Raw genomic sequence first — 25,133 nt, 5'->3', positions numbered from 1 at the left:
TGTATTACATTTGTAGTTGAGTGGGACACAGTACTAGTCAGAGAGAACCATAATTAAGTTAGCAGTTTAAAAATGAACCCTGAATGAACTGTCCCAAACTTAGTGCTTGAGACACTGTCTTAATTGTGCTGTTTCCTTTATTTTTACTTTCAAGGCAATTCATAAACAAAACAGATAAATAAGGTCACTCTACTAGGATGAGAGCATCTGTTATTTTAGGACAACTCTTTGATGTCTTTAAATTAGAATCAACAGGAGGTTAAAGTCACACATATGTATGAGCAGTATGCTGATTTGAAATAATAATGAGAGTTCCATCATTTAAGCCCTGCAAGTTTTTAATAAATAATTTCAGATGTAACTCCAAGTAGCAAATTACTTCTCAATGTTCAGTGACACACAGAAGAGCAACCAAAAATAGAATAAACATACTTGTGATTTGCATAAAATTCATACTAAGAACGAATGTGCTGTGGTTAGAAAGATAAAAAAACAATCCAGTGAGAGGAGTGGGAAATAATGTCATTCTCGTGTGAATTATTTCCAGTTGGAGACACTGGATATTTTAAAGAAATGCTAAATGTACTACTGAATAAGTAGTACATTTTGTATCTGTAGAGTTAAAAAACTAGTGAAATATTGCTGTTTGAGATCTGAACCTTACAAGCACCAAGAAGGCTTTGCCAAAGTACGTATTGACAAAGAGCAGCCAGGGGATTACTTAACAAAAGAGAACAGAAGCAAATTAGTCGTTGAACAGAAGCAAATTAGTCATTCCAAACAATCTGCATCTTAAGGGAAATGGAAAATAAGCTCATACAAACACCCGGTGGTGTAGTTTTTAAAAATTATGACAATGAAGGTGATACGGGAATATATCAGAGAGAAAAATGTAGTATTGACTCTGTCCCCAAGATTTTAAGGAAAGACTTCTGTCTACTGATCTCCTAGTTTAATCCCTAGTTCTGCCATTAATGTCTATAATGTTCTCAGCTTTATATATCATATAACAAAGCATCATCTACCTACAACCAACTGGTCACTCCTAGTATGACATATTTTATGTTTAGGATTAATTTGATGCTTCGATCTATGATTTTTTTCATATAATTTTAATATTAATTTTTGGTGTTGAGTTATAAACAGTTCCTCTTGTTTTTTTGACAGTTTAACAGCTTACTGTGCACACAGCATGTACTGCTCATTACTACCTGTGGCTCATTCAGTAACATGATAATTCATAGCACAGGAGAAACCCAAAGCTGGAGGCAGTCTGGGTCTCGTCCAGTAAAGAACTGAAGCACATATTTACAGTTTGGGTAATTGATTTTTTGTCAAGAGGTGCATGAAGACAAAGCACATGACTAAGGCTTTTGCTGATGGAACTCCAGAGTAGTCACTACCACCTATTTCTGATGATGCTATATGTTTGCTGGCAAAGTTGATTGCAGGAACAGACCTGCTTCTAATACCAATTTTTGATTTAACTTTATTCTGTTGTAAGTAATAAATCTTCTTCATAGTTGTTTTGAAGAATGCTGTCTGTGAAGTAGCACCAATGTACCCTTTCTTTACTCTCAGGCTGTTGACAATGATGTGAACCCACATATAGCTATGCCTTCTACCACCATTCCCTCTCTTCTTCCATTCTCTCCTCCTCTTTTCCTCCAAAGCTATTATTGATGTAAAAACCCTCTTTATTTCAGTGAAGTTACTATTCACTAGGCAAATAAAAAGATTTATTACTTTAATTTTAAATGCTGTGTCTGAATGCTTTCACAGATGAGAAACTGAAATGATGTAGTGTGTACCTAATAAAGTCTCTTTAAACTGAGAGCCACAAAGAGATTTAAAGAAAATAAACCCCATGCCCACAACTCTAGTAGAATACTTGTATTTTTACAACTTAATGAACTTTTTTTGAAGATAGTTTTCTATTATGGACAGGTAAAGGGAAAAAATATGTATGCCATCCAGGCTGGACATGTTTGTAGAACAACTCATCTTACAAAAGCATGTTCTCCTGTTCTTAAGTGACTAAAAGAAAACAAGAAAAATAAGAATAATTTCAATTAAGAAACATCAACTCCATTCTCATCTCTTCTCTTCTGATAGAGATATACTCTATGGTGTCCCTAGCCTGTTGTGGTCTAGATGACATCAGCAAAGGCTATTAGATATCCAAAATATCCTGATAAATAGTTTTTGCCTTCCCTGCAATGCTTAAAATGTGGTGGGGTTTTTTTGTTTGTTTGTGTGTTTGGTTGGGTTTTTTTTGTAATTGTATTCAGAAAGAAGAAGAAAATGGAGGGGATTAATAATTGTGAGGTGTAATGATGAGGAAGCACAAGGTCATTTATCGCAAAATTTTTGCTCTCCATCTTGGGTCTTGCCACAAGAAACCTCACTCAACCCAAGGACTTTTAAAAAGCATGCTCCAAGTAGTCACAGAGAAACCTTTCTGAGAAGTGGCTTGTGCTTGTCAACTGTCAGGTGTCAGGTGTAAGTAGGCCAACAGGAAAAACAGCCACCATATTTCCATGGGACTTGCCAATATTAAAGAGCCTGGATGGCTCAGAGGTGCTATTAGATACACATACATTCCTTTATGTGCCATTTGCCTATTTTCCTTGTTTCTCACTCCAAAATTTTCTGTCTCTGTAAAGGATAATGGGAAGGATTTTCACTAGGAAATATGAGGAATGAGGAATAAATGGGTAGGGTCCACTGGTAAGAATGGGAGAGAAAGGCTGTGCATAATTTTCTCTGGAAATTGAAAGAGTTTCCAATTATCCTGAAGTGTGTGCCAAAAGACCTTAGAGAGGATCCAAACTTTCTCCTCTGAGCTCAAAATACAATCTGGAAGCATCTTGTCCGACTTTGCTGGTCCTCATTCTCACAAAGACTCAATCTATCATAATGTCATGTGAGTGTTGCATATAAAGGGCTTGTCAGATTATTATATTTGGGATCCATATTACTGTTCTTTTTGGAACTTTAATTAAAGTGTTCAAAATCAGATACTGCCAACTACCACAAAAACCATGCAGATCTTAATTTTTTTTGTCTTTTCTTTCTTTTTTTCTTTCTTTCTTGCACTCTTACCTCTTCCATGGAAGGATTACCACATTCTGGTATCAGCCAAAGGAATAATTCAGTCTGTGTTTGGGACTGCCTTCAGTGGCTCTGCACATTGCTAAATCAATCATTAGAGCCGAAGCACCCTAGATGTGGTCTAGAACACTTATAATTTTTGACTCTGATCTGTAACAGCATTTAAACATGTGTATATTAGCTTTTACTTGCCCTGTTTTGAGCGAGACACTAAGGTACAAACGGTAAAAAGCATTAATGATTAAGCATGCACATCACTGTTTTTCTAGGCAAAGGAAAAAATGCCTTTTCTTAAACTATATATATAGCACACCCCAATCCTGTAGATTTGCAGCCTGTGCTCTGGCTTTCAGTTGCATTTGTTTCCATATCCAAATGCCTTTCAAATTCAGTTCTACTCTCCAGGCTAAAATGAACACTCGTAAGAATACAGTAATTAAACACAATTACAAAGATGTGCACATTCCATGCTGAACAACCACAGGCTGCTTTTCAAGAACCCTTTTTAACTTTCCTCATCATCTGTAATTTTCCTGACTTCTTATTTACGCTCCTCAGCTACCAAACCAGTTTTATGTGACCCCAGGAAATTTTGTGATTTTGTTGCTGTTGCGAACTCCCACTACACTTCTATGATGAGAGAAAAAATACAAATCCAGCAAGGTGAAAAGATTCAGTAATCTGTAGAACCCCAGCTCCCACTGGCTTTGCCAGCTTTTAGTCATGGCAGAATTTATAAAATAGCCTAAGAAGCCAAAAAAATAGTTTTAATGGAATTGCTCCTTGCCCATACTGAAGTTTGTCATGCATTTGTGGGGGTTAATCTTATGAAATAAAGGCCACATTTGACCTGCCAACATTACAAGAAGTTGGCCTCTAGATCACCTGTGCTTCAAACATCACAGACCTTAATATTTTCAGAAATATTTCTTGAAATATGTCTGTGTTCTTTATAGACACTGACATAATTCATATATTCTATTCATATAATGAATGGAAAAACTCATTGCCAAACCTGAAAGTCACTTGAACAATATGGTGAGGATTTTTGCAAAAATTATATTATTTTTATGTCAAATCTTTTAATGCCATCTGGTAGCACGGTTTTCAAAATGCATATATTTTGTGATCTTTTGTTATCTCCTGCTGTATGTAGCTCTTTTTACCTGTTGTCAAGTGGCATCAAGTACTAGATCTCTTAGTAACCATCCAAAGAGAAGACAAGTGTTACTAATACTACATGGTATGTAGCAAATGTAAGCATAAAATGGCCTAAATCTTGTCAATCACTTCAGAATCCTGAAAGATTTATTGGAAAAAGCAGTTATGGTGAAAAATCTCCACTGCTATTTGTTGAATGACCAGGTTAGTTTGTGGCTAGGGAGAAGCAATCTTTATAGAAGTACTGAACTTCAGTCTTCAACAGTTACAGAATTTGGCTTACTTATCCCAGGTAAGAATGTAGTTCTGAGGCATTTGTTCTAAGTCTTCAAATGAGGGATCTCGTGATCTGGATAAAGATTTTATTATAGAATAATTAATATATATAATAACATATATTTTAATATCTATTCTGTGTGTAGGCAATATTATTCATATCATATATTTAAGGTAAGGCACTATGAGTGTTGGTGGAGGGTTAAAAAATATAATTTCTAGATTGAGTAATATGTAAGGGGAGGAAAGTAGAGAACGTACAACTGGAACTTGACGCAGCTAGCTGGGAACAAGCGTCAGTTTCTGTAAACAGCTCCATGCTATTGTTTTAACCAAATCAAGTGTGGATCAGGGTAGAAGCGTAGGTATGATTTAAGATAGTAACTAAGGAATAGGATAATCAGTATCTAGGGGTGGGGGTTAGTTAACATGTGTATAATTTAAACTATAAAAATCACGAATCGACTCTGTATGCTTCGGACATCAGATTTGGGTGTATTATCACCCCGGTGTCCCGCGCGCTGGAATAAAGAACCGCATATGATCGCCTTTGTGTGGTTATATGTTTTCCTGCGCTAACATTTTTGGCAACCCAGGACGGGACCTTGTGGGCGCAGCCAGGACCCCGCGACCCGATCACGCTCCAGCCGGCACCGGGTGATTTCTCGGGGAGCCCATCGGAGCCGCGACCCTCGCCGCTCACAACGACCCCTGGTGAGAGGTAAGGTTCTTTATTCTCTGGTCTGGGGGCCTGCCATTAATACGCAGCGAAAGCTACGCTTGGTTGGGCAAAAGGAATTCCTGGTGGTATTGCCTAGGCAGCCGTCCGTCAGACATCGCGAAAGCGTTGCAGGTTCGGCATCTGTGGTTTTTATGTATCCGTAATATGGAGAAACTAAAAGGGTTAAAAGAGGTTTTGGGCAGCAATAATGCCTCTATACCAAGTTCTTCTCCGTTAGGTTGTTTGTTGGCACATTGGAAAGAGGGGAACTTCGGTCAGGAATTACGAAAAGATAAGTTGATTGAATATTGTAATGTTCACTGGCCAAAATACGCTTTGCCTGAAAATCAGAGGTGGCCGAAAAACAGGTCTTTTGATGTGAAGGTTATTATGCAACTTAGATTGCTTTGTACACAAGATGGAAGGGTAGAACAATTACCATATATTGACTTATTTCTGTGCTTGCTTGAGAAACCGGTTTTGTGGCTTGACAAAATGAAAGCAATGAAGCTTGAGAATAATAAGTGTCTGGCTTGCGTCCAAAATAAGCATTGTATGGAACATGCAGTTTTAAGTGAAATTTTAGGGGGAAAAAGAGACGAACTGGAATCGGAATTATTGGTATCTCCCATGGCTCCCGGAACCACCACGGCCCCCTCAACACCAAGTTCTACCCCGCTCACCCTGACCCCACCTGATTCTCTTACACACCCCTCGCTCGCGCCAGCACAATATGTTTCACCCCCACCTTTGTCTGCTGAAGGTAATTATCCTCCTCTGCCTGTGCCAGCCGCTCCTCTGCTTGCCCCTCCTCCGTCTGCCCAGGTGCCTGTCCCTCCTCCGCCGGCTCAGAGAACCCCCCCTTCTCCACATACACCTGCTCAAAGCTATCCTGCTCCCCCGCCCACACCCGCTGAAAGATTTATCCCCCCTCTAACACCAGCTCAAGGGTACCCTCCGCTCCCACCTACACCTCCTTCACCAGCTTCTGGCCCGTCTGCCCCCCTGTATCCTCCCCTCCCCGATTCACCTGTCCAGGATGTGATTGTGAGGCAGAAGCAAAGGGGGAATGTGAAGAAGACAGATAGAATGGAAAGTAGTGACAGTGAAGCAGATGAACTAGACGCCCCAGTAGCTCACCGAACATGAGGAAAACTGGCCCTGGAGTGGCCTCAGGCAGGAAAGGGTATATTAAAATCAGGCAAACAAAAGAGAACGATTATTGCACCACTAAGGCAAGGGGTGGGAACTAATGGACCCGTCTTTGTAAAGGTACCCTTTTCACCTGCTGATTTAGTTATATGGAAACAATCAGCCGGAACGTATAGAGAAAACCCAGATAAGGTAGCTCGTGTGGTTAAGATGATAATGAAAACTCAGAACCCTGATTGGGAAGATATTCATGTCATATTAGACACTCTGATGGACGAGACAGAGAGAGATATGGTTCTTCGAGCAGCAAGAGAAAGAGCTAGAGAAGACATACGAAATGGTTTGGTGACAGGGACACTGGATTATAATTTTCCCACTGCAGACCCAGAGTGGGATGCTAATGACCCCTCTGGAGTGGATATGTTAAGGCTAAAGAGATATCAGGAGTGGATTTCAGTTGGTGTTCAACAGGCAATACCTAAGAGTATGAACTGGTCTAAGTTGTATGAAATTCGACAGGAAAAGAAAGAATCTCCCACTGCCTTTCTAGAAAGACTTAAGGAAGCAGCTAGAAGATATACTGATCTTCAAGTAGACAGTGAGCAAGGAAGAACTCAGCTTGCCTTTATTTTTCTGGGTCAGGCACAGGAAGATATTAGGAAAAAGCTACAGAAACTGGAAGGTGAAGAGTTAAGAAACTTGGATAAACTCCTAGAGGTTGCCTGGAAAGTTTATAATAACAGGGACAGAGAAATTGTCAAGAAACAGGGGCAAAGCCTTTTGGCAGTCTTACAGAGACAGGGGCGGGGACGTGGTAGAGGTGGTCGTGGCGTTAATAGAGGTGGCTTTGGCAGAGGTTCTGGTCATGGTAGATTAGGTCTGAATCAGTGTGCATATTGTCGGATGGAGGGACACTGGAAAAGGGAGTGTCCAAACCGGTTTAGCCAGAATGGTCAGCCTCAGTTAGACAGTATGTTTAATCAAAGTGGTGAGCATCAGCTGGATGGTGTAGCCAGGGTCATGGTTTTACATGAGAGGGAGCCAGGATCAAGAGAGCCCATGGTGACTTTGCATTTAGAAGGAAAAGACGTAGATTTTCTCATTGACACGGGGGCCACACATTCTGTACTAAATTATCTTGAGGGGCAAATCGGGAACAAGTCAGCAGCAGTCATTGGAGCCACAGGGAAGGAGGAGGTACGGCCATTCTTGCAACCCCTAGAATTGAGCTTTGAAGATAAGATCTTGACCCATGAATTCTTATACATGCCAGACTGCCCAACTCCGCTCTTAGGGCGCGATCTACTGGCAGCACTGGAGACAGTAATTACTTTTGAGAATGGTGAACTCGTAATGAAAATTCCGGAGTCTAAGACAGGAAAGATTTTGATGATAAAAGAAAAACCAATTTCTAATATTCCTAAAGAAGTAGAAGATGCAGTAATTCCCTCTGTCTGGGAAACAGATGTACCTGGAAAATCTAAATTGGCACAACCGGTACATGTAGAGTTAAAAGAAGGAGCAAAGGCTGTATGAATTAAACAATACCCTATAAAACCAGAAGCACGACAGGGAATAGCAAAGACCATTGATAAATTTTTAAAATATCGAATTCTAGAGGAATGTAAATCAGAATACAACACCCCAATTTTCCCAGTGAAGAAACCCAATGGTGAGTATAGACTTGTACAGGATTTAAGAGGTATAAATGAAATAACAAAAGACATTCATCCAGTGGTTGCCAATCCCTATACATTGTTAGCATCCGTAAAAGAGATATATAAATGGTTTACTGTAATTGACTTAAAAGATGCTTTCTTCTGTATACCCCTTGACCAAGAAAGTAGGAAACTATTTGCCTTTGAGTGGGAACATCCAGAAAGTGGAAGAAAAACTCAGCTCACCTGGAGTCAATTACCGATGGGGTACAAGGGGTCCCCCACTCTCTTTGGAAGTCAACTGGCAAAAGAACTGGAAATCTGGACCAGAGAAGGGCAAGTACCAAGAGACCAATATTTATTACTCCAGTATGTAGATGACATTTTGATTGCAACAGAGGAAGAAATGACCTGCATAAAGGTAACCATTGAGATCTTAAATTCATTAGGAATGGGAGGGTATAAGGTATCCAGAGAAAAAGCACAAATTGCCCAACAGACTGTGATTTACCTGGGATGTGAAATCTCACAAGGGCAGAGAAAACTGGGTACTAATCGTATTCAAGCTATCTGTGCTATTCCAGAGCCCCAGAATCTACACGAGCTGCGGATCTTCCTCGGAATGACAGGGTGGTGTCGCCTGTGGATCATGGACTATGGACTGATTGCAAAACCCTTGTACGAGGCTCAGAAGACGCAGCCATTCACCTGGGGCAAACCACAGAAAGAGGCCTTCCAGAAGTTAAAGGAAGCACTGACAACTGCTCCTGCTTTGGGGTTACCTGATCTGTCTAAAGACTTTCAGCTGTACGTGCATGAAAGGCAGCGACTGGCACTGGGAGTCCTGACCCAACGACTGGGAAGCTGGAAAAGGCCGGTGGGTTACTTTTCCAAACAACTCGACAACGTAAGTGCCGGATGGCCTTCATGTCTGCGGGCAGTGGCAGCTACCGTGCTGCTGATACAGGAAGCCAGGAAGCTCACAATGGGAAGACACATAGATGTCTATGTGCCACACATGGTAACTACAGTCCTGGAACAAAAGGGGGGCCATTGGCTCTCTCCAAGCCGGATGATGAAGTTTCAGGTAACCCTGACTGAGCAGGATGATGTTGCACTAAAAACAACTAACCTCTTGAATCCAGCTCTATTTCTAGGTGCCACAGCTGAGGAAGGCCCATTAGAGCACGACTGTCTAGAAGTCATCGAGCACACTTATTCAGCAAGAACAGATCTGAAGGATGTCCCCCTGGAGCAACCAGAGTGGGAACTCTTTACAGATGGAAGCAGCTTCATGGAGAACGGAGCCAGATACGCGGGATATGCGGTAACTACAATTGATGTAGTAATAGAGGCAAAATCACTACCACCTAACACGTCTGCACAAAGGGCAGAACTAATCGCATTAACCAGAGCACTCGAGCTGAGTGAAGGGAAGACAGTGAATATTTGGACTGATTCCAAATATGCCTTTGGAGTAGTGCATGTACACGGAGCTTTATGGAAAGAAAGAGGACTGCTGTCCTCCCAAGGGACAAATATTAAACATCAAGATGCAGTCCTACAATTGATAGATGCAGTACAAAAACCTGAACAAGTAGCAATCATGCACTGCAAGGCACATCAATCAGGCAACTCCAAAATTTGTGAAGGAAATCGAAAAGCAGATTGGGCAGCCCGTCAGGTAGCGCGAGAGGTGCAGAAAACAATGGCATTGATACCATCAAGACTTAATATCTCTCAATTTAATTTGCCTCCTAAGCCAAACTATACAATCGAAGATGACAGACTAGCACAACTGCTGAAGGCACAGAAGAACGCAGAAGGGTGGTATGTAACCGCACAAGGGCAAATAGTGGTACCTCCTTTGGTAATGAGAGAAATTTTACAGGTAAAACATAGTGAGTGTCACTGGGGTGCAGAGGTGTTGGTAAAGTGGCTAAGACAATACCTAATCTCAGTACGGATGCAAACAATGGCCAAGTCAGTAATGTCTAAATGTGAAATCTGTCTGAAAAACAATCCCGTAGCTAGACGACAGGCACAGTTAGGCAGAATTCGGATAGGAATAGAACCAGGAGACTATTGGCAAGTGGATTTTGCAGAACTGCCAAAAACTCAGGGATACAAATACCTGTTAGTAGGGGTTGACACGTTTTCTGGATGGCCAGAAGCCCTTCCCTGTCGCACAAACCAAGCAAAGGAAACAGTTAAGTAGTTATTACAGGAGATCATTCCCAGGTTTGGGGTGCCCCTAGGGATATCATCAGACAGAGGCCCACACTTCATAGCCACGGTGGTACAAGAGGTAAGCAAGTTATTGGGAATATCTTGGGACCTCCACACACCGTGGAGACCCCAGTCAAGTGGGCAAGTAGAAAGAATGAACCAGACACTGAAGAGGCAGATCAGTAAAATATGCCAGGAAGCCAAACTGCAGTGGCCACAGGCTTTGCCGATCGCATTGCTGAGGGTTCGGATAAAGCCTAGGAGTGGGATGTCAGTTAGTCCTTATGAAATATTGTATGGGAAACCATATGAATCTCCTAACCCCAATCCAAATGTTCATGTCACAGGGAAACAAGATGTGTATAATTATGTTCTGTCCCTCGGGAAAACTCTAGCTCGGCTCCGAAGTGTTCTCGTGTGGAACAGACCACTGGCCCTGGAGAATCCAGTCCACAATATCGAACCAGGAGATGAGGTATACATCAAAACCTGGAACGAAGAACCACTAAAAGAGAAGTGGACTGGTCCCCATCAGGTACTGCTAACCACCTTTACAGCAGTCAAAGTGGCTGGAGTGGAACCCTGGATACACTACACACGTGTGAAGAAGGTCCCTCGTGGAGTCCAGTCGTGGGCTGTAGAAACTTTTGGACCAACAAAGCTGAGGCTGAAACGTCTGTAACTGTTCAAATGGTATTGGTAACTGTGCTCATGCTCTTCCTGTGGGTAATGTTAATTTCATGGATACTAATGTCACCAGTAGGGATTGCTGTTACTTTGGGATATGGGATACAGAAGGGTCAACTAACAACTCTTCATTCTAGAATGAAGAGAGAGATACAGGCAAAAACACAAGTAATAGAAATTTCTAATGAAATTCGGGCTGAGAATGTAATGATTGGATTGGTCAGAGACTTTGCCAAAATGCATAATACCAGCAGAATAACGGCCTGTCTGCCAATACCAAAGGCAGCAGGGGACCCAGTAAGCTGGGGAATAATAACATCAAAATTACCTGAAATAGGAGGGAACAAAACAATTAACTGTAAACAAGTACCAGAGTCAAGGGTGGTGGTCAGAGAATACTGGAAGATAACAGAGGATTCCTATATGCAACCCATGAGAAAGTCAGAGTGCATTCTTAGTAATGGCAAATTGGGACAAATCATAGAGTGGTGGGTTAAGGACCAAGACCTTGCAAAATGGCAATGTTGGTTTCTACGCTATCAAAAGATCAGGGACAACGCTACAGAGAGTGTTGTGGTGTGGAAATGTGAAGAGAAGGATTGGAAAGGACTGGAACCTTGGGACAGTGCATGGTCTGTGAGCATCCTCCAGAAATTCCAATATATGGAAAGCACACCCTGGTGCATTAAATGGAAAGGCTCTGAAAATGAGACAGATCCCACAGTGACAAATACTGATACTAGCAGTCAGAAAGAGGCAAATAAGGTAAGTTGGTGGGTATGTAAGAAAATTTATGATTGCACCTCTGATAATCTGGAAATGAAACAGTGGTCACCATTGGCAATAGCCTTACGAATTGGTTGTGCCTGCAGGAAAATTAAACACAAACAAGGCAAAATAGATTCTAAGATTATAGTAGGATGTAGCAGGAGTACAATTCGAAGTCCAGGACCATTTGTATGGGCAATGAGTGATGGCACATGGACAACACACTTGCCTGTGGACGGGGAGGTAAGAGAAATCACCCTGGGCCTTCCCACTTTATGTCCAATTTGGAAGAAATCCCCATTTAACAGGAGCAGTGAGGCCTTGCAAATAAAAGCAAAGCAAGACGTCTCAGAAGACAAGAACCCAGATGATACTTGGTAGGAACCCTCTAGTGGAGTAAAGATTGGGTGGGCCCTAGAATCCTTGTTTGGTCCCATTGCAAATTATCGAAATAGAGAAATGCTATATAGACTCACAGGTCAGGTAGACAGATTAGCAAGAATCACACGAGAGGGATTTAAGGAACTCAATGTGCAATTACAGGCCACCACCAAAATGACCCTGCAAAATCGTTTGGCTTTAGATATGTTACTTTTGAAAGAACACGGAGTGTGTGGATATTTAAAGGGACAAATCGACCATTGCTGCATCCACATCCCAAATGTAACTGCAGATGTAGAACATGACATCAGTCAGCTAAAACAAATAGAGCATGAGGCACAAAAGGAACAAAAGGATTTAGCTACTAGCTGGTTGGGTAAAATCTTTGAAGGATTAGGATGGAATGTGAGTTCATGGATAAAGTCTATCCTTGAAAATCTGATAATTTTACTGATTATATTTTTAGTAATTTGGTTAGTTTACAGAATCCTGAAGAGAGAGATACAGAAAAAGGCATCTTGGAACAGGACCATAATGAAGGCATTGGCACGGAACCCAGCACCTTCAATCCGCAACAACATCCCGGACAAAGCCTATGACAACAGAGGATTTGAAGATGAACATCCAGTATGAACTCTGAAGCCTAATGGACTGTATTAAGTGAAAGCATTTACACTTAGTATATTAGAGTGAAAATACTTTCAAAGGGGGGAATGTTGGTGGAGGGTTAAAAAATATAATTTCTAGATTGAGTAATATGTAAGGGGAGGAAAGTAGAGAACGTACAACTGGAACTTGACGCAGCTAGCTGGGAACAAGCGTCAGTTTCTGTAAACAGCTCCATGCTATTGTTTTAACCAAATCAAGTGTGGATCAGGGTAGAAGCGTAGGTATGATTTAAGATAGTAACTAAGGAATAGGATAATCAGTATCTAGGGGTGGGGGTTAGTTAACATGTGTATAATTTAAACTATAAAAATCACGAATCGACTCTGTATGCTTCGGACATCAGATTTGGGTGTATTATCACCCCGGTGTCCCGCGCGCTGGAATAAAGAACCGCATATGATCGCCTTTGTGTGGTTATATGTTTTCCTACGCTAACATGAGAAGTAATCTAGTTTCCTTGTGCACCAAAAATGGCCAATGGATAGACAGACTTCTCCCAGGAGAAATTAAGGACATTCTGCTGGGTTTCTGGGCTGAAGCATTCTCTCAAGCTCTCAAGGAGCTCCTTCCCCACACCAGCTAGACAGGCTGCTCAGAGAGACAGAACAAACAGCAAAATAAGGTGCATGGAATTATGTAATGAAACCATCCCCTGCCAGTCCTGATTCCAGTGCATCAAGGCTCAGAAGAATATTGCACATCACAGTGGTAAGGGAGAAAATAAGAATAAATGCTCACAAGCATCTATGAACTGATAGTCAAAAAAAAAAAAAAAAAAAAGGAGGGAGAGAGAAGGGAAGAAAAGCACCATTTGTTTCTTCTTTCTATTCAAAAATATTACTTTTTGGGGATGCTTCTCATGGGCTCATTGTCAGCTTTGGTGGGTTTTTTGCTCTTTTTTTTTGGTTTTCTTTTTTTTTGGCTGCTTTTTTTTCTTTTTAATTACAGTGTGATCCTAATTCAACCCCATAAATGCCAATATTAACTAGATCTCAGGACCTCACACTCAGAGTTGCTCGTGAGGCCCTAAATGGGAAAAGTAAGTAATAACAGATCGTGGCTGTAAAGCAAAGCACTGTTTGGGACAGGCTGTCACCCGCTGATCACTGACTGGTGTCCAAGTCGAGAAGCACAGATGTGCATACCAAACATGGTGAGAGAAATCAGAACCAGAAGAGAAAGGAAAAATGGAACAAAAATAAAACACATCAACAATAAAAAGAGGGAAAACATACTACGTATCCTCACAGGGAATCAGAAATTCCTGTGCTTCTAAGATTACATTAATTATTATTTTTTCTGTTTTCCAGAACTTTTAGTACTTGTCCTTGTCATTTCAAGCTGTATAGGAGAGTGCATGGCTGCAGAGTTTGAATACCTGTGCCTGACTTTATACTGGAGCGCACTGTAACTACTTAAGCTAAGCATCCTGTGCAATGGCAAAAGATTCTAAAAACTAAATATAAGAGAATACAAATTACCTCTTGCCATCTGTGAATATGGTGATAGAGACTGTATGCTAACAGGTAATGCTCAGGTTGCTAAAGCATTCCTGGAAAATGAAAATTGATCTGGAGATAGGGGAAAAGAAACCAAATCTATTTACTTATAGACCTCACTTGGTTATGACGAAATATTTAAATCATAATTCTGAAGGGAAATTTGCAGAAAAGCTTCTCAGCAAAAGCAAGCACTGAGGTGTTGTCTCTGGCTTTGAATCACTAAGAACTTTGTCTCCTCTGTTCACATCATATGCTTCCAGCAAGAGCTTTACTGAAACCATCAAGATTTTCTCAGTAGGGATGAGAGTAGCTCTATATTTCAGCTGTTTTTGTGGATATCCAGATGGACCATTATTTCCTTAGTCTTCGTTTATCATTGATTTCTCTTCCAAAACCTCTGCCTGTGAATGACATCAATGAAAGTCATCTCTAATACATGATTTTATACATATTTTAATCTAAATATCGAAGTAGTCTTATGGACTTCAGTGAGTCCTACTGACTTCAATTACCCACACAAGATTGTGAGCATGTGTATGTCCCTATAAGGAGGGACTATGTGGAGGAAATTTAAAAAAATAAATCAAAAAAAAAATTGGTGTGAATGAAATAATATCCTAATTTCTATTTCTATCTGGTCAGAAGCACTGTAACAAAAAGAAAGAAAGAGAAAAGTGTTTTTTGCAGAGATTCTTAGCACAAACTTAGCAATCCTACAGAAATGCAGCAATAGGTAATGTTACACTTCCAAAAATAGAAATGTCAAAAATAACTCACTTGCTAAATTTGCTGTACCACGTCTTTTCATCAAGAGATTTTTTTATGCTCTCAGGAAAAGGTATTAAGAAGCAGTAAGACCTTAAATCATTATAGACAGTCAATTTATTGATAAATACACCCACCTGACTTCACAAAATGTTTATCTTTAAATTACTTTACTTTGCTAAAAGATATTACATATGCATTCAAAATCATGGGTTTTCCAATTTTTTTTTGTTGTTGTTGTTGTGGGGGTTGTCTTTCCATCTTCAGTTAAAAAAATCCAAAACCACAAGATTCTTGGAACACTCAGCACTGAAAATTACCTCAACATTTACTATAAAACACAGGGAGAACATTTCTTTAAACATACACTGAAGTAGTCAATGCCATAAAATTGCAAAAGCAAATAGATATTTTTACATCATTTGGGGTCAGCTCAGCATTATAGTGTTTTCCAAAAATATAAAGTTGCTCTCAGGCAATAAATCAGAGTACAAAAAATGGAATTTAGTGTTAGGTTGTATTAAAGAAAGTATTTTTTGTATCTTCTCAACAAACTCAAATACAACAATATGGAAACCAGAATATTTTTTGTTAAGACTACGAATGCAAATGCCATCATGGTTTTTCAAAGGCTCCTTAAAAATTACTACTTCAGCTTTTTTTTTCAAACTTTGAGTAAAAACAACAAGATTCCATTCATGGCAGGAATAATAAATTTTGCTAAAAACTGCTAAAAATTGTAACAGACTCTGATGTGATGGCAGTACATGAGGACATAGCTAAAGAGATAAAAGGTTGCACAGCTAAATGATAACACTCTTTTGGAATATGAAATCAAAGTATTGAATAAGAATCCTACCTCCTTTGTTCAGCCTTCAGTCACCTATTCACAAGCTATGAGTTGTTTAAAAGCAGAGCATCTTTGAGAATTTACAATACTTCACCACTGCAATTATTACTATTTATTTATTTATTTGGAAAAATAAAAATTAGAGTTTTGGATGTCAAAGGAATAAACAATGAATAAAAAAAAAATTGTATTGAAATGTAGTATCTGAATACAAATGACTCAACTATTATTTTGCCTAAAAAATTAGGTAGGAAGAAAAGATAAAATAGCCCTAGCTTATGGTTTGGGGGGTTTTGTTAGTTGATTTGTTTGTTTTTGTTTTGTTTTGTATTTTTTAATTTTTAAAACTTAAAATAAAGGTAATATTTTCTTTCTTCTGTTTTCTTTCCCCTGTTCTATTTCATTCCATGGATGCTTGTCCGTGCATCGACACCCATTTTAGGGCCTTGCAACCCTTTAAGAGTGGGATATCACAGTGTAATTTTCTCTTTCAAGAAAGAATTAACATGCACTTGTGTTTAACATGCACAGGGGGATGAGCAGGTGCTCCCCCTTGCAGTGAGAAGGTGTTGCCATTCTGCTGCTGAAGCCCCTCCAGGTTATGATTCCCTGCTAAACCTGCTACATGTCTGTCTGCCTGCACCAGTCTTGTTTAAAATATGCACTCTCTTATCAGTAACTTAGTAAAGACCTGTCTCAGGCACAAAAATTCTCACTTCAGGGCATAAGTATTCTATCTCAATGCACGTGCATAATCTTGCAGCCTTATAAAATGAATAAGGAAAGTAGTAGATTTCACTCTTTCTTATTTGAAATATGATATAATGTATAATAGAGTAAATAAAACTTTTGATTATGCTCTATTTTGTGCCAAATTTAATATTTTATAATGCTTTATAAATTATTACTCCAGTGTAATGGAGCCTTAAATCCATTATTCTCACATTTCCCTATGCTTTCTGGGCCAATAACCAGAATAAACCTCATGCTGAATCATTAAAGTGCTGTATAGGTATTGTTAGGTGTTTTCATGTGGGACTTCAAGTCAGCCAGAGTTTTGAGCTGAAACTTCAAATTTTGTTTTTGAAGTGAGTGCTCTAAAGAACTGAAACTAATGCCATTTGCACCAGTCCCACTTTCCTCCAGTCTTGCTTTCCAAGCCATTGACTTTCCAGCAATTTTCATCTCAATCAAACAGTACTCAGTTCATTCTGGTTCCTTTTCAATATTTCCTTCTTTCATCTCAAGATTTGAGTCTCTGCTCTTTTTGTCTTTCTCTTCCTGCCAGGCTTATTTCATGTTTTCTGCCTCATTTAGACAAGGTAAATGGACCTTCTGCTCTGCTGCCTGTCTCTGTACTTTAAATAGTTGTATACTCTATTCAGAATATAGGCTATGATCTAACAAATAAAACAGTTATACCATGCATCACAGTCTAGACTGAAGTAAATCTTACCTTTTTTCTATGTAAATCTGATGCAGACAAATTTTCACACAGAAAATTCAGCCTTCTACTCCAGGTCCAATCTCATAAATCTGGTCTACACTTCTGTAATCCTAGGGCAAGTTTTCAAACTCACATCCAGTCCAGTCTCCTAGGAAGAGAGTGAACTAATCTGGGAAGACAACAAAGCAGGAATAAAACAGAAAATTTGAAATAATTTTCAATATCAAATCATTGCAATAATAGGGCTTTCAATACCCAGTGAAATTTATTTGCAAAAGATTATTCTAATGAAAAAAAAAATCCTAAAACATATTAACTTGTCTCTTGAAAAGATAACCCTACCTCTTTACCCACATTATAATACTTTTCAAATTAGATCACTGTGGACTTCTCTTATTGCAGTACTTACAACTGTAATTACATGTTGGTTTTGTACAATTTTTTTCACAGTAAATTTTTCAGCATAAAATAAAGCATAAACTTTTAACTAATTATATTTGAGAAAAAAAAATTGTTGGCCACACCACAGCAAGAGCAAAGATGGCAGGAATGTAGCTTATTGTTAACTAACCTATTTAAATTAGTGAGTTCCAGGACATGCTGGAGGAAATTCCTCTTAAACTTAACACTTTGCTTGCAAAATGGAAGTTAGGGACTTGGATCAGTATCTCTGTTTTTATCAGCTTGTGCATGAAAATGTACAGGAACAATATTTTAAATTAGCAGCAACTGCGTATCTGCAGTGGTATACTTTTTTCCTCACTCTGTTAATGAGAAAAGAGAGGTGCATTCTATGTAAGGTAGAAAGAATGAAAACACTCTATGACTTGAAAATGGCATCAAGCTATTTTTGGCAGAGCTAGTGATTCTGAGAACAAAACCCCAACAGCTTTTCTTCTATTAAATTCAAACTGTGCTCTTCATTATAAAGAAAGAAAGGTAAAGAAACAGATTCAGATTGATCATTCAGATTAAATGTTTACTGCCATGAAAAGTTACACAGTGTACTGTTTTCTCTGTGACAGAGTACCAGTGTATCAGACACCGTACATCAGACCACAGCGCCTGAGTTGGTTGAGATGCTGGTGAGTCACAGCACAAGGAATATGTCAGAACAGAAACTGCACAACAAAACTGTTCAATTAGTCAAGATGCACACAGAAACCTGCATATTTTTCATAAGAATAAACATAATTGAATCTTCAGTCAAGATAGGCAAATAGTGAAAATGTTTCTAGCAGTATTCAGATGACATTTTAAATGAGTACTCTGGTTATATCACACTGGGGTGTTTTTTCTGTCACCAAGCTTTCAGTCACAAACAGACAATGAAAGTGAAGTTCAAATCACAACAGTTTTTCCTAAGTGAACCAAAGTATTTAGCACATATGAATATTGAGCTAAAACATTTCATAGTTTTTCAAATGTTGCAGGAAAACTATGCTGTAGATATTCTCTAGGCTCTCAGCTGTAAATAAGCACAATAAATGAACAGTGTAAGAGATGTACAAGTTTATTTATAAATAGTTTAAATACTACTAAACTGAAACTATTATTTATAAGCAAATCAAGGAGCAGAAGTAATTATGCAGAATTCCCTTTTAAATCTGTAATTGTTCAGTATGAAGAAGGAAGGAACTGGGTATGTAATTGCTGCCATTTTTCCTGTTTCCAGAATCTTACAGGAAAATATCAAACAGAGCTATTTTAGAAGTTCTTTTATACTAGGTTTGCAATAGACTTTCAAAAAGTCAAAATCTTATTTAAACCAATTTGTATTTCTTCACATTCCATGTTTCAGAAATGGGTACCTAGACAATGTGCAATGAAGACTTTACAGAGATATTTAGCTTAGAACTTACTGGTGATCTTTTTAAATAAACAGCTATATTAATAGTTGCAGCTGAACAAAACTTTCATAGTGGTGTTCTCAACTTTATCATGGAAGTAGATCTCTAGAGGGGATAAAACTGATGTGGTTCACTTCAGACTGGTACAGGATCATCAGCTGCCCCATATCACCTCATTTTTAAATGAAGATCCTCCTGCAGTACCTCCTTCCTTAATATATACATCACTGACCTCTTTGTTTATTCCCAAATCCAAGGTTTTGAGTTTTCAGAGTACCATAGCAACAAAGCTTTCCTACCTCCTTCTTCTTGCACATTTGTTGGGATTTAACCTCTCCCTATCTTTAACCAGTTATTACAAAACTAAAATAGAAAAGCTCTTTTCTACATCCATTCTAACAAATAGATGCATAAAAACACCTTCAATATTTTTCCTAGCTTATTGATGAAACACTTGTTTCTAGAGAACATTTTGGACATCTGGAAGTGCTTTTTGTGATAAGAGAACAGTGGAGTGACATTAAACAATGTGAAAGAGAAGGAATGAACAGAATATCCCCATAGTAATGTTCATATTCATTTGAGCAGCAAAATAACTTGGTCTTTACATTTTTATTTGTTGACACGTAGGCCTGTACTAAAAGAATAAATAAAAGAAACTAGAATTAAATTGACATGTAGCCTTCATCATTCTGAACCTTTACCTATCTTTCTCTTTGTATATTTCTATTGTATATAAGCTGGTTCAGATTTAAAGCATTTGAGGAGGGTATTTTCATCTTTCTAAGCATTTGCAGCAAACAGGAAGCAGAAACATAAATCTTTGTATGATTCTGTAGATACTATCTCAAAAGAATCAATAATGTAGACATTTTATTTGAAGATTTCTACAAATAAAATCTGGTTTTCTGCAATACTGTCTTACCTGGATTATTATGTAGACTACTTTCTTCCACAAATCTGTTTCCTGTCACGTTAATAGAACACGATACACGATTTGAAAAACTAGTAAGTTAAAACTGTAAAAACCTAAATAGAAAGCTCTTTTCTCAGTTCAAAAATCTTCCAGTGCATGTCACAATTCAAAAAGGGACAAATAAAAATCTGGACACTTTGTCTGAAGCCTCATGAACAACAGACTAAACAACCTCAGTGTCAAGCCTAACCTTGCTTTAGAACAATATAGACAGTGGGATAAATGGACCATAATAAATGTTTTCTTCAGATTTTTATTTTCTTGAAAATTACAGTGAAAAATATTTCATTTTGTGATCCTTCTAATATTGGTCAAATACACAAGAGGCTGAATCCACAGAATAGGAGCAGAGTTGATCAGTCCTTAATGACACTGACAGCTGTGAAACGCTAACCCCACAGGTGGATACTGAAACCAAAGTCCAGTATTTGTTAACAGCAGATGAATACATTTCTGGATGGGTCTTTCTCAGTCTTGCTTAAAATTTGAAGGGATATTAAAGACTGGAGCACATATTTTTTTACCTGGCTTAAAATAGTTCTGAAAACTAAGGTAGGGAAATATTCTCTGTGAATGCATGCAAAGAAGAAGAGGTGTGGCAGAACACAGTGAGACCAAATAAACTTTTGTTTTGAAAGTTGGAAGGCTGAGCTAGGTCACCTCAGTGGTTTGCTTGGAATGGACCTACTAATTATATAAAAACCACCTCCTACTGTGGGAATTTGGAGATGTAAGAGGTACCAGACCATGATTTCACAATTTCAATGATAGCCACGCTCTGGGGCATATATCTTGTGCTTGTGTTCGCCTATACAGTATTTAATACCTACCATCTCTCATTTTCAAATGTTACATATTGTAATGCTTTATTAAATGAAGTACAGTCTCTCTTGATATAAGCTTTTAACCAATAAAAAAGGTAAAGAATAATGCAGGTGAGTGTATATACCAGTACTGGTTTTAGAAAGAGACGTAAATCATATTTGATTTTAAATTTAAAAATATACTTCAACAAGCAAGAATACAATCATGCTAACCATGTGATTAGCAATGTTCATCTTAAAAAGGGTGAGGACTTCCTAATGACTACAAGTTGCCAGACCTATGGCTTCACATTCCAGCTAAGATAGCATTTCCAGAAGGGAATGTTGTCTCCTGCCATGCTGGAATTGTCCTCTATCGGCAGTTTCATAGAGATAAGAGTGACACCTAGTGAATCATTAACACTTCCAACATTTGTTTTCTGGGGATGAAAATGGTGGGGAAGGAACCTTTATTAATCTCTCAACCAATACTTAGATAATCCTGTTAAAAATCTGATGGTATTTCAGCCTTAAATAGTTTAACTGTATTACATGACAAGATTAAATATTAAAGAATTATATTAAGAGTGCCTGATGTGTTTAATTTTTTTTAATTTTGATAATGCATCTGGTGAAAAGGTCTGATAAATTACAAGGCTTCTCTGACAAAATAGAAACTCTTCATTCCTTGCATTTCGAAATAAAGAAAGGGCAAGACCCAAATTCTTTTCTTTTTCACATCATTCTCATTTTATTCAACAATTAAAAAACCAAATTCCTTGGGTCTTACTAAACATTTAGATTATCTTTATTTTCATGAAACTATAATCAACACATTCTTACCATCGAAGACAATGAAGGGGATATTTCAGTCCATCCTAGTTTGGGTAATTTAGAAATTATTCTTTGGTAAGGCTGACTGAAAAGTGACTGCAGTTCTTCTTCCATTTTAAAAGACTTTGTACATTGTTTCATGAGTATAGAAGTGCTTTAAGGTTTAAATGAACACAAAGGTCCTTTGCTATTAGTCCAATATAATAAAAAAAGCATTGGCACTGAAATACTTTCAATGTAATTCAGTTTCTTTTACCTCTGCTGTTCAAAGAAAACGAGGAAGCCAAAATCTATACATAGGTCAGAATGGTGTCCTATAGTTTTCATATCTACTTATTTTTAGCACTCAAAGATGGATGGATTTTATTGCAAGAATATATGTCTTTTTCCAAGGCAATAAAGATGTCTAACAAGTCACAACAGAGAACAGCATAGCTTTATTAATTTATGTTATAAGGAAAGTAAATTTTCCAACTTTTTAAATCAAAGACATGCTTTAGTTGTAGTTCTGTGAAGACTGTCATTTAAAAATAGCACAGTTAACAGAATAAAATACTACAGTCTTCCAGCAGTCTACGTGTTCAGCTTATGATGATGTTCTAATAGCATGTCAAATTCAGCAAAAGCAGTAGATTTCCACAGTGTACCAGATGTCATCAGCAAGTCAGGACACTACACCTATTGTAAAGCAGAACCTGCAATCAGGAGATAGTTTTTTGACACAAATCAAAATTATGTATCAATACAGACTTATGTTTATTATTTATATCAGTTAAAATCTTTAATTTGGTTTTATTATAATTAATTATATGCTGACTTGGATAATCTCTAAGTGGAATTTTCAAGATCTGTTCCGATAAAAATGCTGGTTAGATTTGTATGAACTTTAGTAAAATAAAGCAGGAAACTTTTTCAGGAAATGATTTTTAGGATGCTGCATATGCAGCCTACTTGCATGTCCAGGCAATCTTAGATATCAGTGATATTTCTCCTTTTGCCACTTTTTGAAGAGTGTGTATGTGTGGGATGAGGATAGCAGTGTATCACTGTCTTTTTTCCACCTCAAATACTGATAATACTCCATCTTCAGAGTTACAAAATGAGAGGTTAAAAAACCTCTTACCCTTGGAATAGGGAAGGCTTTTGATTCTGTCCAGCATCAGTCAGGACTTTATGATAGGGCTTTAAAACTGTAGTTAGTTTCAAAAAGACTCTGTATTGTATATCCAGGTTTCCCCAGATCTGGAGCTGATCTTGAGTCTTTCCATGTGTATGCTTATTTGCATAAATGTTATATCATAACATAGCCTCCAGCATGTTACAGTACTCACTGCTTACAAAAAACCCCAGCCTCACCAAAGGAGAAAAAAGAGGTTGACAGTAAACTTATTTATGTGTGTTGCTCAAAGATATCACAGTAAAAACACCAGTTCAACTCATTCAGAAACTGAAAAAAAAAACACCCAGAAGAAATGTCCTAAAAAGGTCTTAATGTTGAAACCTTCAGAAACTTATGAATTGTTATCACACAACACAACATATTCTTTTCAAAAGAGCAGATACTCAACACCCCCAAAAATACCAAATACATCTGTGTTTCAACAGGTAATCACTGACTTTTTAACACTGGTATTCAGCTAATTTTTCACTTTTTGTTTTCATTTATTTGTATGTATTTCATACATTTATTTAAGCATCCATGGACTAGATCTCATGCAAATTTTGACCTGTATTTTTTAGACTCCAATGTGCCTCACTTTCAAGAACGTGGCCCACAGCAGGACCAACAAACACCCCAGAGAGTAATTGTTTGTAGATATATCTGCCTTCAGCCAAGCTCTGAGCGCTGCAGAGCAGGTCACCTTTGACACAGCATTGTGCAACCCCTGCTCACCTGCTTCTTCAGCAGCCCTGCTTCCTGCCTCACCAGCACAACTGGAGCGTTTGCACTTGCCCACAAGGTCTCTCACGTGTTACAGGTCTGGGAAGTGTTTGGCCCCTTGTGCTGGAATAGTCCCACTCATGGTGGGTAAGATACAATAAAAGCTATGCCTGAAATCCTGCACCATTCCAGTACTTGGGCAAGACAGAGGTAGACACTTCCATACTCTGCAATTTTAGAACCCAAAATCTGTTCTTGAAGGTAGAGGCAAATGTTACGTGGAATACCAAGCAGTATTCACTCTTTTATTTTTTAAAAGTTAGTTCTATATTCATAAATTCCATTGTATCTCTTTTTCTTTGGACTTCTAGGTGTTCCTTCTACATAATAATCTGGCAGAAGTGGTTCTTCTCTTTGTGATTCTTGTCATCTGAAGTATCTGATTTCTTCTAACAGTTTTGCAAATAGAAATTAGCCTCTTCAAGTATTCTAAATACATGAGGAAAGATAAACATAAAATTTAAATTTTAATTTTGTGTGGGCTTACTATACCTCTCATTAAAGTAGTTTCAATATTTATTTATTCATATTCCCAGAATCCTTATAAGCTACACAAGTATTATAATCCGATTTATAGGTGAAAAGCTTTGCTGCTGTCAAACAAGATAACTACTCACCCAAAAAGTTTTACAGACTTGTGAATATAATCTGGACATCTTGCCTTGCAGCCAGGGTTTTCCTAGTGTCAAAAAAAAAAATCTAGAATGAGTATATATGAATGCCTAGCAATATTTCCTCAGCTGTATTGCATATTGCTGAATAACAAAGTAAATCAGAGGATAAAAGTCTTTCTATGAAACTACAGGGGATGTCCAGATGATCTCTCATTGTTTCTGTCATCATTTAGAAGAAGTAGGAACATATCTGCAGAAATCACCACATCTTGTTAGTGACCTTATGTCCATGCTGTATTTGTTTCAGGATGCTTTGCTTTGAACTGTATCCAGCCTGGTCCCATGCACTGAGTGTTCTCAGCAGCTGGTGTGCTTTAGATGTAATTTGGGAATGCACCTTCTGGCTTGTCTTTCCCAAATGAAATTCAGTTTGTCTGATCTGAGTCATCCATGCAATAAGACTCAAAGCCCAGTAAATGTGAACAGCCAGGATGCTTGCTTCAGTCTGCTCTAGATTCTAGCAAAGATGCTGAAGAGGGCATATCCTTTTTATTTGTTGTGCCAGTCAGGCACTATATCTAATGTGCTTTATAGCAGCCTGACCTTGGAATGGCAAAAGGCTTTGGGAATTCCCTATCTCCTCACCACTAGCTACAAGAAATACAGCTCCTGGATTTTGAGCACCAAATTGTGTGACTCTGCACTGGGATTTTCAAGCTCTACAGGACCTGCAT

The 25,133-nt window shown here is 38.3% G+C and overlaps 2 protein-coding genes across 2 annotated transcripts; both read left to right on the top strand.

Annotated features, from left to right (window-relative positions):
- Positions 1–8,337: 8,337 nt before the first annotated feature.
- LOC134550073 (uncharacterized) lies at positions 8,338–12,682 on the top strand. The gene is made up of 2 exons (XM_063396354.1): positions 8,338–10,846; positions 12,626–12,682. The coding sequence occupies exon 1, from the start codon at positions 8,345–8,347 to the stop codon at positions 10,298–10,300; it is 1,956 nt and encodes a 651-aa protein (XP_063252424.1). The 5' UTR covers positions 8,338–8,344; the 3' UTR covers positions 10,301–10,846; positions 12,626–12,682.
- Positions 10,853–13,218, top strand: LOC134550074 (MLV-related proviral Env polyprotein-like). Its single transcript, XM_063396355.1, has 2 exons — positions 10,853–11,154; positions 12,310–13,218. The coding sequence occupies exons 1-2, from the start codon at positions 11,002–11,004 to the stop codon at positions 12,778–12,780; spliced, it is 624 nt and encodes a 207-aa protein (XP_063252425.1). The 5' UTR covers positions 10,853–11,001; the 3' UTR covers positions 12,781–13,218.
- Positions 13,219–25,133: the final 11,915 nt, after the last annotated feature.

The sequence above is a fragment of the Prinia subflava genome, chromosome 4 (genome assembly GCF_021018805.1).
Source record: "Prinia subflava isolate CZ2003 ecotype Zambia chromosome 4, Cam_Psub_1.2, whole genome shotgun sequence".
NCBI classification, from domain to species: domain Eukaryota; kingdom Metazoa; phylum Chordata; class Aves; order Passeriformes; family Cisticolidae; genus Prinia; species Prinia subflava.
This window is presented reverse-complemented; position numbering and strand designations above follow the sequence as displayed.

What these genes read in the sequence shown, in the direction of transcription:
- LOC134550073 (XM_063396354.1), top strand. Translation starts at nt 8,345, where the DNA reads ATGGGGTACAAGGGGTCCCCCACTCTCTTTGGAAGTCAACTGGCAAAA.
- LOC134550074 (XM_063396355.1), top strand. Translation starts at nt 11,002, where the DNA reads ATGGTATTGGTAACTGTGCTCATGCTCTTCCTGTGGGTAATGTTAATT. An exon ending in GAATGAAGAGAGAGATACAG is followed by an intron (nt 11,155 to 12,309) that starts GCAAAAACACAA and finishes GTGCAATTACAG; the next exon opens with GCCACCACCAAAATGACCCT.